At 50.8% G+C, this 16,082-nt stretch overlaps 1 protein-coding gene across 6 annotated transcripts in view; it reads left to right on the forward strand.

The window, feature by feature from the left end:
- Positions 1–16,082, forward strand: part of PRKAR1B (protein kinase cAMP-dependent type I regulatory subunit beta) — a 126,094-nt gene that overhangs the window by 25,335 nt on the left and 84,677 nt on the right. For all 6 annotated transcript variants that reach the window (XM_041750876.1, XM_041750877.1, XM_041750881.1 and 3 more), the window contains 2 exons: positions 11,898–12,056; positions 14,289–14,380. In XM_041750876.1, coding sequence (XP_041606810.1) covers positions 11,898–12,056; positions 14,289–14,380 — 251 coding nt within the window. The remainder of the gene's footprint in view (positions 1–11,897; positions 12,057–14,288; positions 14,381–16,082) is intronic.

Here is a 16,082-nt window from a genome sequence, read left to right on the forward strand (position 1 = left end):
GGAGGTCAGCTATTCCTCCTGTGTCCAGGCTTTCTTGGGGACAGCGCAGCCATGTGGACCCATGCAGACCCAGTCTTTGTGAGAAGAACCGCAAGCCCAAGGCCGTGGAAGGGCCGCTGCTAATGCATCTGGTGGAACCTAACACAGTGCAGCTGGGCAAAGCAAATGAAAAAAGGTTTAAAGCTTTCAGAAATTGCCCAACAATAAAAAGAGTGGTTGATTCTCCAGAACTTGGGGAAATTAAGAAAGAGAAACAGATGTATTGTTGTCAGGTCTGTTGAGGGCGTCTTGCAGCTCCTAACATTTCCTCGGAGGTGTGTCTTCCTGAGCTGCTTTAGCTCTTCCTCCCATGCACATCATAGAGCCTATAACCTAGGTTATAGGCTCTATGACGATAGCTGCCTCTTTCAGAGAAGTTTGAGGTTTCCAGACGGATGGAGCAGGACCTACAGAGCTCTGCCTGTCCGTCGCCCCCCACCTGCCCCTGGACCTCCGTCCTGCCTTCTAATGCACCTGCAGCAGATGAACAGCGCCACACTCTGGCTGTTTCAACGGAAGTCCGCTGCTGGCCGTCTGCAGGTTCTCTGGGTTTGGACACTTGTGTAACGACACGTGTCTGGTTATGATATTATACAAAAGAGTTTCACTGCCTGAAAAATCCACCATGTGCCACCCCATCACCCCTCCCCCAATCCCTAGCACCCACCCACCCATATGTCCCCATCCCCATGGTTCTGTCTTTTCTGGAATGTCCTATGGCTGGAACCTCACTGTGTGGAGCCAGCACAGACAACTTTCTGTCACATAGGAACACGTGTATCAAGTTCCTCCTTGTCTTCCGTGGCTTCAGAGCTCACCTGTTTTTAGCACTTGAGTAATAGTCCACTGTCTGGACTGACCACAGTGTGGACACCCAGCACCTACTCATGTGCATCCTGGTCGCTTCCCAGTTTGGGCAGCTGTGGATAAAGCTGCCATAAACATCCGTGTGCATGTTTTATGTGGACCCGAGTTTTCATCTCCTGGGGGTCCATTTGGGGAGCGCATCTGCTGGATCTCACGGCAGGAGCATGGCTGGTTCTGTAAGAAGCCACAAGCCTCTTCCGAGGTGGCCGTGCCATTCTGCGTTCCTAGCAACCACGGGAGAGGGTCCCCGCTGCTCTGTCTCCCACCAGCATCTGGCGGTGCCCGTGTTCTGGCCTGTGGCCCTTCTAATGCAGGTGCAGGCCTTCTAATGGCCTCCTCGCTGTCTTCCTCCACGTTTCCCTGAGGCCACATGATGTGGAGCATCTTCCCATGTGCATGTTTGCTGTGTGCACATGCTTTCTGTTGGGATCTGTTCAGGTCTTTTGCCTGTTTTTCTGGTTGGGTTGTCTGTTTCCCTGTTGAGTTTAAGAGATTTTTTTTTTGTACATTTTGGACACAAGTCCTTTATTGGATTTGTGTTTTGTGAATATTTTCTCCTAGTCTGTGGCTTGTGTTTCATGCTCTAACTATATGAGATTCGACTTTGGCTTTTGGTTTTTTTTAAACCAAACTTTATATGATCATTTATGTGACCACTAAATGTTATTGAAAAAATGATTCCATGGTGCAGGGTATTCTGTTATACAGATGTTTCTAAATAGACTTAAGCAATTTCTTGTTGCTAGTTGGATTAAAAATATTTTTAAACAGCACAAAGAACATTCTAGTACCGATATCTCTTTGACACCTCTCTTTGCTTCCCTAGGATATATTTTAAGAAATAGAATTAGGCATCTCAGACATAACACTGATCTGTGATGCTGGCTATTTTCCAGAAAGGGTTTATTTATTCACGCATTTATCCCGTAGATACTTATTGAATGCTTGCCACGTGTGGTTCCAGGGACTGGGTCGTGATGACAAGCACATTGGGAAGCAGGGTGTTCCCGGTGTGTGCCCTGCTGGGTGTGTCCATGTCCCTATGCCCAGCTGCACGAGGCGGCGGGACCATGGCTCTCCAGGCCCTGGTCTGCTCCGTGTTCATTCTGGGTCTTGTCAGGGTGTGATCAGGCCATGTAGCAGGGAGATCCAGGAAAGGTGTAAATCAGGACTTCACAATCAAGTAAGTACATGTGGGACAGGTTATTTAAAAGGATCCCCAGATGATTTTAAATCTTTTTCTGACTCAAAAACTGTATTCTTTGACTATAATCTGATAAAGTTACTTTATTATCATTAATAAAGAGATAACCAGAAAAAAAGGAGGAAGCCAGCCTCCTCATATGTTTGGAAACCAATAATGAGCTTCTGCATAACTTATTGAAGAGGACTGTTATAGTAAAACATTATGAAATCTCTAGAACTGAGTGACAAAGCATCTCGTATCAAAACTTATGATTGCAGCAGAATCGGTCCTTAGAGGGAAAATTATCACTTTGCTAGAAAGACCAGAAATTCCTGAGTGTCTGTCTCCCGACGGTGCTAGAGCTCATCATCACAGCTCAGGAAGCCACAGGAATCGACTGCCCCACAGCTCGGAGCCCAGGAGCTGAGGTAAGGGCTTCAGTGAGACATGTCTTTTTGCGGGCTCTGCTGTGGCCTCCGTCCTGGCTTTCAGGTCACTGCCAGCTCTACACTCATGCACACATCACCTAGCCTCTGCCTCTGTCTTCAGGGTGAGAGCTGCCCTGAGGCTGTGCGTCCAGGAAGACCTCATTTAACCTGTGTCTGCAAAGGCCCCATTTCCAAATAGATCTGCCCCCTGAACTTTGGAGGGAGCCCATTGAACCGCTGTGTGTAGCCTGAGAAGTCAGAAACCAGTGACAGAGCCAAACAAAGTAAATGCATGCAGAGAATAATAAAGATTGGGCAGAAGTTAATGAAACAAGAGGAAGAGATGGTAGCAGATGATAAGAGCAGAGGTGACTCTGAAGATGAATAACGTAGGCATCTGGGAAGGCGGCCATGTGAAGAAGAGTTGGTGCAAACTGGAATCTTTTCTGAGCAAGACACCTGGGGAGGTGGAGGCTAAGCTCTCCTCCAAGAAGCCCTCTTTGACTACCCCCCTGCCACACCCCACACTGTGCTTGCACAGCCCTGTACCTTGTCCTTTGCGGTTCATGCTGTTATCATGCTCTGTCTTCACCTGTCTTTCCTGTTAGATCGAAATCTTCATGACAAAAGTTTGCCTTTTCTACGTAACACTCTCTGTATGAAGCCTGGTATATAGAGGTGCTCAATAAATGATCGAAACTGCACGTTTCTCTCCTCACCCAGCCACTGAAGGTTGAGCATCCCTGGACATGTCTCTTGTCCTCTCGTGGCCTCCGTTTCCATGCCTCATTGGCAGGGATGACTGGCCCTGGGCCTGACTTCTGCTCTGAGAGGCTGCAGCCCCAAGAGGGGGTTGCCCTGGGGACTGGCACCATCAACCCCTGCCCTGAACATCATGGATCTCCAAATACCACAGCACCCACTTGGTTGGAGGACACAGGTTATTGAGGGCCAGCCTCCCCTTGGGGGAGGCCCAGAAACACTGACTGTGTGCAGCCACAGGAAGTCCAGGCAATAGCCTCTCCTCCTCTGTGGTGTTCAGGGCCGGTGAGGGGTCAGGCTGGCATGGCTAACTGCCCAAGAGCCCTCCTACAGGGCGAGATGGGGAGTGGGACGTGGAAGGGGGTTTCCACCTATTCTGGGTGTCAGGCATGTGGGTGTATCTCAGGAACAGAAACTCAGGTCCAGAAACTCTCCCTCCACTGCACCCCTCCCTGGCTGAGAATCTTCCCTCTCAGGCCGCAAGCCTGCATTTCACCCCTCATGCCGGAGAAACATGGTCAGAAGAAGACTATGACCGTCATTCACAGTCCAGGGAGTACTTGGACCCAGGGGCAGGACGAGGACAGTCCCTGGAGCTGTGTTTGGCATTCCTGGGGCAGATTCTGGCTGCGGAGATTTCTGGAAGTGCCGTTCCCACACTGTTGTTGTGAAGACTCTTCTGACCCTGTGCCCTTGACCATCCTGCTGCCCCAGACAGCTCATCAGCGTGAGAACAGGAGACAGGAAGGGGGCTCCGGAAAATTAGAGGTTTTCCTGGAATCTAAAGGGAATCGTTTCCCCGTTTCCGCCCGATGCCTCCCCCAAGTGGCCTTGTGTTTTGAAGCCCTGGGATCCGGCCCTGTTAGGTCCTTTGCTGCCAAGTGTGGAACATGGCCCCTGGCGGGATAGTGATGCCCATGGTCCCAGGAAAGCATGGCCCCCAGTGCGCTTCCCTCAGGAGGGTGGCTTCTGGCCAGTCTCGTGTGCACCAGTTTTTGTGCGGGGCTGCCGCCAGATGGCTCTCCAAGCAACCCAGCTGTGACACAGCCCCAGCTGTGGCCCCAGCTGTGGCCCCAGCTGTGACATGGCTACCTTGCAGACCTTGGTTCTTCCGGTTCTTCTGCTCTGTCCCCTCACTGGAGCATCCTAGAACCCCATCCTTCCCACTGGAAACCCTCTCGCCACACCCGAGCCTCCCAAGGGGCCACGGAGATGGCACCCCCAACACCTGGGCTCCAAAGGGTGTGCCGCTGGCCTGCTGGCCACTGAGCCCTGTGGTCATGACAGCCTCTGTAACTTGGGGGCATGGGGTTCAAACCCGCTCCCGACTCAGGTCATTCATCTTTCTCGCCAGCGTCTGTGGCACTGTGTCTTATGAGTGTGTTAGTGGGCTCTGACGGCACATTGCATGGCTGCAGCGTGGTATGAACTCTAGGACTTGTGAATAGAGGAGGAGGGAGGTGATGGGAAGGCTTCTTGCTGGAGGTGGCCTTGAAGCGCGGGTGGGAGTTCACCGAGGATGGCCCTAGGGGTGGGCGGTAAGGTGGGGAAAGCCATGTCCCTCTTTCTGCTCTCCCCGTGGTGTGCTGTCTGGCACCAGATTGCCATCATGGCCTCTGGGTGGTGTCTATGTGGGACCCCTTGGGGGGGCTGAGCATCCACAGTGGGAGTTGTGTGTCTGCCTAGCCCAAAGCCTGGGTTCTGTGAGAGCCATACCCCTATCCGTGCGTCCCATTGTTTTCTCAAAGCCAGTGTGTCCAAATCCCAGCGCACATCAATCACGTGAAAAACAGTCCAAACATGGGGAAATGGCAAGGATGTGGGGTGGCTGGAATGCTCGGCAGGCGCTGCTGGTGGGACACGGTTTGGCAGTTCCAGAGCAGTTAGCTATGGGCTCCAGTGTGACCCAGCAATGCCACTAATGGTTGTAGTCCTGAGAACAGGAGATGGGTGCTGGAGCTCTCACCTGCATGCCTGACACACACAGCAGCCCTGGTGTGTGTGTGTGGGGGGCATCCAGTGTCTGTTAGCTGGTGGGCAGCCCAGCCACATGGAGGAATGGGGTGCTGATACCCACCACCATGCAGCTGACCTGAACAGTGCTATGCGCAGGCCAGAAGGCAGACACCAGTGGCCACGTGGCCTATGATTCTGCTCATGTAAAGGTGTCCCAAATGGGCGAACCACAGAGACAGAGTAGGTGGTGGGTGCAGGGCTGAGAGGGACAGGGTCTTCCTCTGGGGGTGAAAATGTCTTAGAATAGATATGAGTGGTGGTTGTGTGACTTTGCAGATGTACCATGGAATTGTTAACTGTATGTTGCTGGCTTTACTTTTGCTAAAATGACTGCCCTTGTTGCTTGGACCAGTTTCTCGTGGCTTCATTTTTGCAGAGAGGGCAGGCATGGCACTCCTGGCAGGTAGAGGTCCTGCCCACACCTCTGATCTCCATGGCACCTGCCATCTGGGCGGCCCTGGCATCTGCTGGTCCCCCTCCTAGGTAGCCAGGGAGGCTCCACATTGCTGGACACAGACTGCACTGCCATGTGGGCTGCACCCGCAAGTTACGGGTTTGAGATAAGCTGACATGTACACCTGGTATTGTTCTTATTTTTAATAATTTCTAAAAGTGAAGGCCCAGAGTCTGTCCCTCAGGATACAGCTGGCGTTTATAGTTAGGATTCGAGGCTTACATGGGAACAATCATTGACACGTGGGATGATTTACTTACACGTGGGTCTCTCAGCAGCAGGTTCCTACCATCCTGTAAAATCCAAAATGTGTTTCCCATGGGCCAACGTAGGAATCTCTCTCCCACTGACTCCCGATGGGAAGGAACATGACAGGTGATTCTTGGTGTCAGGAGGTGCTGCTGCCATTCTCAGAGATTATCAGAGGGCCATTGTCATGGCAACAGGGAGGTGTTTCCGTGGCCTGGGCTTCGGGAGCCCCGGGGTGGTTCTCTGGAGACTTGCCTCCCACCATCCAGGGTGCTTGGCAAGACTGCATATGGGTGGGAGAGCTGGTGGTGAAGCTGGCCCAGCTGGTAACGCCCTGCGTGCGCCTCATCTGACTTTCCTGGATAGGGTGGTGGTGGCAGGAGATGGGGCCTCTGGGCAGCATTGGCGGAGTGATGGCTTCCCTGCCTATCCTGCTGGCAAAGCAGAGACTCACATTGCCTGCTCTGCGGCCAGGAATGTCTGCTGTGATGGTGCCTGCCTCTGCCTCGCTCAGTTTTGCCCCAGGTTTCTTGTCATTTCACTGCTGAACCCTATTGGATGCCCTAAGTGAGGTCGGTCAGGGATGGGGAGGTGGGTCCTGTGGGTGCTGTGCTGTTCTCCACCGTGGGCATCACATCTCTGTGCACAGGGCCATCATGTCTGGGATTTGTCATTTATTTAGGCCTTTTGAGTGGTATTTGTAATGGTGACACAGATTGTTCCTCCAGATTGACTTGCGTGGCACTAGCACAGAGGTACCAGGTGGGGAGAGTTGTGGAGATTTTCTCTGCTGGCTCTTCCACCTGTAGTCTTGCCTCACCCTCTTGCTGGTTACAGAGCCCAGATGGTATACAAATAGGAAAACAAAGGAAATGTTTGCACATCTGCATTCTGGGTTACTCTGGTTTTCAAAGTTACAATTATTTCTTTAACTTGAAAAGAAGGTATTCATTCATTTAATAAGTATCTGTGGTGCATGGACCATGGGTAGGTCGCTGCTGGAGATGTAGCAGTGAGAGAAGTTATATTTTGGGAGGGAAGCAGTCCTTAACTGGACAGATCAGCACACTGTGTAGGTTCTGGGCGAGCCAGGACCACAGGCAGCTGAGGAGGCACGAGGGGAGGAGCTTTTGGGGGTGGGGGTGGGGGGCGCACCCTGAGATGTGGGGAAGCACTTTCTGGGTTGGGAGGAGCAGGTGCACTCAGGAGCCTGTGCGGTGTGAGAAGCCAGTGCTGGGAGGGCACGATGCAGGCAGGCTGTGCCCTTGGCACCCACAAGGGAACGCTTGCCATGTCCAAGGCTGGAAGCCGTTGGGTGCTCTGCACGTGTCTGACGATTTACATGGCCGACACCGTGCCTGCGCTATTTTTAGTTCCTGAGTTGTTTCCCTTCTGAAATTCTAAATTTCAAAGGACACATTAACTTCTTGATTTATAATTTCACTCACCATAAGCTGTGTCGTCTGCTTCCCCACTTTCTAAGAGGAAGACGTGCCCACCTGCTAGCTTCCCCTCCCAAATTTTGCTACCCATTTCTCATCTGAACTTTTCTTTCCTTTTTAAAAAAAAAGTGTATAATTATTTGAGAGAGTGCATGTGCGAGTTGGGGGAGGGACAAGAGTGGGGGAGGCAAGCAGACTTCCCACTGAGCGAGGGGCCCAATGGGGGCTAGACCATGTACGCTGAGACCATGACCTGAGCTGAAATCAAGAGCCAGACACTGGTGGAGCCACTCATCTGAACTATTCATTTTGTGTTCTTTGTATCAATGCCATCTAGATTTTTAAAAAATTTTTGTCTATGGGTCTATTCTAAAAACCGAAAACTAATATATTTGAAAAATGCCTTTGTTAGCCCCACAAGTGTGAATGGCAGGCGCTCTGGGCATGCAGCTGTTGAAACTCCGTCTGTCCAGGATCGCAGGCCCAGCTCCGCAGATGTCAATATCAGGGCCCTGCAGAGCCCACCCTGCCGCGCTGGTGGCTGCTCCTTGGTGTCAACAGGCTTTGGGATGCCTTTGTCCCTGGACACTTGGAAATATCTTTCTTCCCCCTTTTGAGATATTTCCATGATTTGTGTCCCTATTGTCATGTGTTCCCTTTGTCACGTATGTCGTGTTACCTTTATTTTTTTAAAGATTTTATTATTTATTCATGAGAGACACAGAGAGAGAGAGAGAGAGAGAGAGGCAGAGACACAGGCAGAGGGAGAAGCAGGCTCCATGCAGGGAGCCCGACGTGGGACTCGATCCCAGGTCCCCAGGATCACGCCCTGGACCGAAGGTGGTGCTAAACCGCTGAGCCACCTGAGCTGCCCTGTAGTGTTACCTTTAAAAAGTAATTCATCCTTCTTATGTAGAAGTTGTATTTTCATCAAGTATAAACCACATGAATTTAACTTGAGCGGCCTCCTTTCTAAGGGAGACTTCCATGTCCTGGACTCCTTGCTCATGTTTTGTGAATGGAGTATGCGTCCAAGTCTCTCCAGGGCTGTGTTCTCTCCCAGGGGTTCTCTGTTTTACCTGTTCTCTACGTTCCTCCAGTTTGTGTAGAAGGGTTAGTCCCTAAGAAATAGGGAGAATCAGAGGAGTTTCAGCATTGACTGCTGTTTGATCATATGAAGGATGATAATGGATATTGTGGTTGTTTTTAAAGATCATATTTTAGGAGATACATACTATTTATTCATTTTTAAAAGATTTTATTTATTTATTCATGAGAGACACATAGAGAGAGGCAGAGACACAGGCAGAGGGAGAAGCAGGCTCCCTGTGGGGAGTCTGATGTGGGACTTGATCCCAGGACCCCAGGATCACTACCTAAGCAGAAGGCAGACGCTCAACCACTGAGCCACCCAGGTGTTCCTATACTGGAGTATTTATTTTTTATTTTTTATTCTTTTAAAGATTTATTTATTTATTTATTTATTTATTTATTTATTTATTTATGAGAGAGACAGAGAGAGAGAGAGAGAGAGAGAGAGAGGCAGAGCCACAGGAGGAGGGAGAAGCAGGCTCCATGCTGGGAGCCTGACATGGGACTCGATCCCGGGACTCCACGATTGCGTCCTGGACCAAAGGCAGGCACCGAACTGCTGAGTCACCCAGGGATCCCCTATACTGGAGTATTTGAATGAAATTATGTACTATCCGAGATTTGCTTCAACCTCCTCTGTGTGTGTGTGTATTGTATTCATATATGTATTATGTATGTGTAGTGTATGTAGGTGTGTGTGCATATACATTGTGTGTATGTGTCTCTGTATTGTGTGTATGTGTTGTGTATGTGCTATTATATGTGTGCATATTGTATATATTATATATGGGGATGTATGTATTTTATCTGTGTTATATGTGTATTGTGTATGTACATGCATTATATGTGTGTACTATATAGATGTACATATTATATGTGTGTATGCACATGTGTGGGTGTGTATGGTATATGCATATGTGTTATATACATGTGTGCAGGTGTTTGTTGGGTATATGTTACATATGCACGCATACATGTGTGTATTGTGGATGCATTACATAAGTATTTTATATATATGCATGTTGTGTATGTGTATATATATGGGCATGTACAGTATACATGCTTGTGTTATATACATGTGTTAGGTATGTATGCATACATGCATATATTATATATGTGTTATATAAGTGTGTTTTATATATGTATGTGTGTTATAGATGTGTGTATATATTATATGTATGTGTGTGTGTAAAGTGGGTGGAGGGGGGATGAAATCGTTGTGCCCTATTTTGATAGTTGTGGAATATGCGTGATGGGCCTTCTGGCAATTTGCTATATCTTTCTTCTACTTCTGTATAGAAGTTTGCAGGTTTCCACATTAGAGGGTTAGAAGGGGCTGTGGTAGGAAGCCCACCTGTGTGCACCCTCCTGGGTAGGTGCCAGGCCCGAGTGTCTGGCTCCAGGATGACTCAGTGGTCCCCCTTGGATCCGGAGGCCACCGCACACTCTTGGTGTGGCTTGCTCTGCCTGAGTGACTTGCTGTCCATTTTCCAGAGACTCAATGGACCCTCTTGAGGCTTTGGCCCCATTGTCTTCATTGTGTGGATTTACATCCACTTGGGTTTTTATTTTACCATTATTTAGTGGAGGGAGGAGACAAATGCATGCCATCCATCTGCCATCTTTTCTTTTGGAAGTTCCTTAAAGATGTTTTTAAACAGCTCCATGAAATTGCATTAAACAATGGAGGCACAGAGAGGTGAAGTTATTTACTCAGGGTTACACAGTGCACTCATCAAGGGGCATTCCCAGTGTGGTGTCCTCCCCACTGGGCATATGTGTCTCCCAGATGCTCCAAACTGCTGGTGCTCTGCCGGTTTATCTTTTTTTCTCTCTCTTTCCCCTCTTCCCCGTCTTACCTGCTCTCCCCAGAGGGGCAGGATTGCACTTGCCGGGGAGCCTGTGCTTCTGCATCTCCTTCTCTGAGTTGAGGCTGCAGGTGATGCACCTGTGAACCTCCAGGCGCAGGGGGAATCCCTCGTGTGGAGCCTGGCTTGGAGGCCGTGGGAGACCCACAGGGCTGCTAACGGCCTTAAATTCACCAAAAGAAGCCTTGTGTGTAACTGTAGAGGAGGTAGTGGTGCAGCCGAGTGGCCATGGACATGGTTTTAGACCAAGGCAGCAGCCAGTCTGGAGCATGTTCTGCAGGCCACACTGCTGGCCTGTTCCTGCTTGGGGTGCAAGGGCCGCTTTACATGCCACAGAACTGACACAGGTCACGTGGAAGTTTTGGTTAGCTTCGTCTTCTTTGATTGTTTTTAATGGAAGAAATGTATTTTTAAGAGGAAAAAGAAGAATGTCAACACCAGTGCCTGGGATGTGACTGGCTGCCTGCCCTTGAATGAGTGAACTACATTCATTGGTTTTTGGCGGGGGGATCCAATGATTTCTTGATTTTCGTTTTCCTGTAGGTTCTGTGTGGGGATGTCCCACCTCCCATTTGAACCTCAAAGTCCCCTCTGGGGTCTTTTAAAGTATCTTCTTCAGAAAGTACTTGGGGGAAGAATTGCCTCCAGAAGTAATTTACACAATAGTATGAATTAGGATATAGCTTCACACTTCTCTTGGGGTTCACAGGCACTTGGGAAGCTTGAACTAAGTGTTGCTGGTGGAGCAGGAAGGGGTGCTTTGGAAGGTGGGGCAGAGAGAATCCTGGGAGGAGCTGTGGGTGGGCCTCTGTTTCCTCACTTCACATTTTTTTCCAGGTGACTGCCAGGTGTGGGTGTTTGGGGAAGGTGGTCCTCTCAGATGAGGGGGACAGAGGCCTTGCCCTAGGCATGCGGGAAGACAGATAAAGGTCTGTTTGCCAAGGACCCCCCCCACCCCGCCACCCTGTGCTGCTTCCTGTGGTGGCCTAGCTGGTCATGAGGTTGCTGTTGCAATGTGGGGATGTGGCAGCTGGGGGTCGGTTGTGGGGGGCCCTGCTTGTCAGGGCACAGTGCGTGTTCCTTCTAGCTTTTAGAATTTTGTGCCCTCTGCACGCACACAGTTATTAAAGCAATTAAATAACGAAGAGAAGGAAGACAGCAACAGAGGTTTGCTTTCTGTTTATGTATCCACCTACCATTTCCTGCACGTCTACTCTGAGGGACATGGGGGGATGCGGGTGAGTGGAGCAGATGCCCTCGTGGGGTGAGTACCTGGGGGGACCTCAGACCTGCGTGCACCTATAGAACACGCAGTGTCACTCGTGGTGAGGGTGGGCAGAGACCTTCTACACCTGCTCTCTGTGTCCCATGGGGCTAGGTGAGTGAGGGGAGGTGGAGTTGGAGGTGCCTTTGAGTGGGAGTCTCCACCAGGCCTGCAGGAGGGGGGTCGGGCAGGGTGCTGTTCTCAGCCCTCCCTCTGTCTTCGCCCCACAGGAAGAAAACAGACAGATTCAGTCGCAGCAGAAGTCAGACTCACACGATGAGGAGGTCTCCCCCACCCCGCCAAACCCCGTGGTGAAAGCTCGCCGCCGCCGAGGGGGCGTGAGTGCCGAGGTGTACACGGAGGAGGATGCTGTATCCTATGTGAGGAAGGTGGGCTCATCTCCAGGGTCCCTGCTCCTGGCTGCTCTCCCTTCTGGTTCAAAAGGGGCTGGGTGGTGGCAACACCATTGTCATGGTCACTGCCCATGGGCTCTTGTGTGTGGTTTCCTGACCCACAGGATCAGGGAAGAGACAGGACACCCAGCTCATGGGGTGTGGGTGGAGGAACCAGCGTCCAGACCCTGTGGTCCCTATCCTCCTGGCCTTCCGGCCCTGGGAACTAGAGCCTGGCCTCAGAGCCGTCCAGTGGGAAGTCCCTCCTCCATGTCCCTTCCCCGGGGTTGGCACCCAGCCTGCTGCCGCTGCTACATCCAAGCAGGCGCACCTGCATCAGGACGCACTCTGGAGCGTGAGAGCCCACGTGATGTCCCTGCGCCCATCGGTGTGCAAGCCTGGCCTCCCACCGGCCCTTGGACGTGGGGCCTGTCACTTCCATCTTGTGCCTTGATATCCTCTATACCTGGTATTTTTAGTTTTTGACCTCTTAAAAAAGTAATTAGGCAAAATATGCATAACACACAATTTACCATCTCCGTGAGTCTGGGTGGCTGTAACACATTCATTCTCTTGAGTTCTGGAGGCTGGTTCCCAGTGAGGGTGGTGCTACCTTTTGGGTCCTCTGGTGGGAAGGAGAGCCAGAGCGCGGCTCTATGTATCTCTTCCTATGGGGCGCTGTCTTCCTATGGGGCATTAGTGCTGCCTCCAGACACCACACACTGTGGGGCAGGGCTTCAACACATGGGTCTAGGGACAGCCTGTCCGTGCACCACTTCGACTACGTTTCTGTGCAGAGTTCAGGGGCGTTGAGCATACTTGCGCTGCTGTGCGCCATTCCCTGTCCATCTTCAGGATGTTCCAGGCCCCACATGAAACTCTGACCCCATTACACACTGACACCTGCTCCCCGCCCCTAGCATTCAATACTTTCATAATCAGAGGATATAAACCACCGTTTAAAACCCACCAGGGCACTTCACTTCTGTTATCTTCCTCACCCAGAATCCCATATAACCTCAAGAAGATCCCAGAAAACCCAAATTTATGGGCATTCTGCAGAGTAACTGACCAGCACCCCTCAGACCTGCCCAGGCCATCAAACTGTTGGGGTCCTGGGAGACTGTCCAGAGTGTGGGGCTCAAGGCACCATCACTGAATGTGACCCGTGTGGGATCCAGGGCCAGTGTGAGCTGCCGGGACAGAACCAAGACATGCTGCCCACAGAGCGCCGTGGCTGCTTCCATGGCTGTGATGTCATGTGTTAGCCATGGGGGATGTTGGGGGCAGGCTATGGGCACCTCATTTGGCAACTTTTCTGTGAATCTAAACTATTCTAAAATAAAAGGCAAATTTTTAACAAAAGCCTCTTAGAAGTGGAGTGGCGCTTTATGGCCTCAGCCTTGTTCCCCAAAGATCCCTGGGTACAAGCCATGGTACTAAATTAACACACACACAGGCTGGGGCCTGATGCCACCCCCAGCCTGGCAGACATTTCTGGCAGCTGAGCACTGGGATGAGGGGGCCACCTTATGGCCCAAATAGCCCTCCTACCACTTTTATTTTAAGGAGAAATCCTGGTGTTTGAGATACTCGTAACTTGAGATGCAGGTGCTTTTGGCTGTTTGGTGGCTGATTCTCTGGGCACGTGCTTCTGAAAGCTCCCCCTGGCAGGTCTGCTGGGGCCAACACCATGTCGACACCCAGTCAGTGGCAGGGTCTGGAGCCATGCTCACCAGGCTCCCGTCACCACCTCGAAGGGTGAACATCAGCCTTGAATGTGGCTCCAAACATGGCTCAGGTTTTCTCTCTTTTGTGTGTGTTTCACAGTTTTCAGATATTTACTGGAGTATTTTATTCCCTTAAAAACAAAACCAGTAAAATACAGAAATTAACAAAAGAAATGATACTGCTGGGGACCAGAGGTGGTGTAGCTGCGTCTAGGGGTCCCTGAGGTTAAGTAGCACCCCAATCCTACATGGTACTTAAGCCACCTGTCAGGTCACTCTGGTTCCTTGCCTTTCCTTTCTTTCATTTTGTTGAAATGATTGTGATGTGAGATTTCATGTTGTCTGTCCTTGTGGTCACCTGGAAACATGTTGAATGTAGGGCACGTTTCTGGCCATGTCACAGTTTCCTGGGGTCCAGCAGGTGCTAGGAGGGGCCAAACCCTAAGTTTGGACCTTTGGGGACTCTTGCAAGTCTGACTTTGGCTGGCTTCCCCTGCAGGTCATCCCCAAGGACTACAAGACCATGACGGCGCTTGCCAAAGCCATTTCCAAGAATGTGCTGTTTGCTCACCTGGATGACAACGAGAGAAGGTAAGAACCCAGGAGGGGATAGGGCTGGGATCCACACCCCTGCCCAGGCCTCACAGGATGCTGGCCATGGGGGACATGTATGTGCCGCAGCTTTTGGAGGCTTGTGCTTGCAGAGCATGACCAGCTTCCAGAAATGACGTGCTGTGTGCACCTGGCTGTCCTCCCTGATACCAGGTCAGGATCTGAGGCATCCTTGTGACCTTGTCATTGACAGACACCGTGGGCCTCCTTTGCCCTGACTACTGGGGGCCTGGTTTTCTAGCACCTTCTACATGCAAGGATCTGCCTTGTGGGGATGGAATGCAGGACTCCAGTGAGCCAGGCAGTGACGGAGCAAGGCAGTGACGTCAGGTCACATAGCCCAGAAGGGCCTCAGGAGTGGCTGTGGGGTAGGGTCTTTCCAGGGAGGGGCATTTGACAGCTGTGAGGGCCTCAGGTGTCATGCTTTGGGAATTGAAATCCTACAAATAATTGGGAAAATCAGACACCTGGAGAAAATCACTGGGACCATTTTGAGGCAGTGTTTATCGGTTTATGTGCTAATTCTGTGTCACACTATGGGATCGCATTCTACACACTTTATCACAGTGACTGGGTCATGGATGTCCTTCTGTCAGGAAGGATTTTGGTGGTTTGTAGCATCAGTTTCTGTAGAGTTGTCATAAAACCCTTATTTCCCTCTTGGACTGCTTGCATTTTTTCATGGTAAACAGCATTTCGACAACCATGGCTGTCTGGTGTGCTCATTTTTGGTCCTTGTCTGTCTCTTTCTTGTTTGCTGGTGCTGATTCTGGGCTCCTGGGCTCCAGAACTGGGAGACCATATGCTTCCACTGTTCTCAGTCCTCATAACAGGGGTGTCTACCTGGTGGTTATGGCCACTGTCACCAGGTGGGACCACATGATTCAGGAGTTGTATCTTTACTAACTTGAATGTAAACATCAAAAACTCGGTCGAAATTTAGACCTGGCTTCTGACTAGATGGTGCATTCACATGGATTGAAATTTAAAAGGTGCCAGGAGTCCAGAGTGAAAGGTGAGATGTCTGGAGACAGCCCCAGGACCCTGGCTTGTCCCTAGGTCCTTCTGCAGTTACCTTTCTGAGGACTGACTCCTCACCTTCAGGCAGGAGGTCGGATGTTCCCCACAGCAGCCACACAGACCTCTTTCCATTCTTCATCTAGTTTTGGTCCTCAGGAAAGAGACGGCTATGGACCATGCCTGAGTCCATTGGAATCCTGCTAACTTGCACTTTGGTGCCAGATTGGGGGAGGGGGTGCCCCCCTGGGTAGATAAGACACGATGGACACATGGCTTCCCAGGATGCAGGGTGGACTTTGATCTTGGAGCCGGCCCAGCATGTGTACCTATACGCAGCAGGTCCTGGGGACCAGAAGGTGGGCCACTCATCTGGGTCAAGCCCCACCCTGAGTACAGGGAGGAAGGGAGTCCTGGGGTGCAGTGTTTTGACCAGTCCCCTAAAAGCTGCTACTCACTTGGAAGATGAGTTTTGTACCCTGGGCCTCAGTCTCCTGGTCTGGTCTGCATTAAGCTCTTCCAAGAACAGCCGCAGGACCAGAACTTGGTGTGTTTGCATAGGCTCGTCATCATTTTTATTTATGGCAATGACAATGATGATGATCCATGTGAACTACTTCTTGCTCACGCATTCCCAGAGTAAGAGCAACACCATGCTGTGCTG

The sequence above is a fragment of the Vulpes lagopus genome, chromosome 3 (genome assembly GCF_018345385.1).
Source record: "Vulpes lagopus strain Blue_001 chromosome 3, ASM1834538v1, whole genome shotgun sequence".
Taxonomy (NCBI): Eukaryota; Metazoa; Chordata; class Mammalia; order Carnivora; family Canidae; genus Vulpes; species Vulpes lagopus.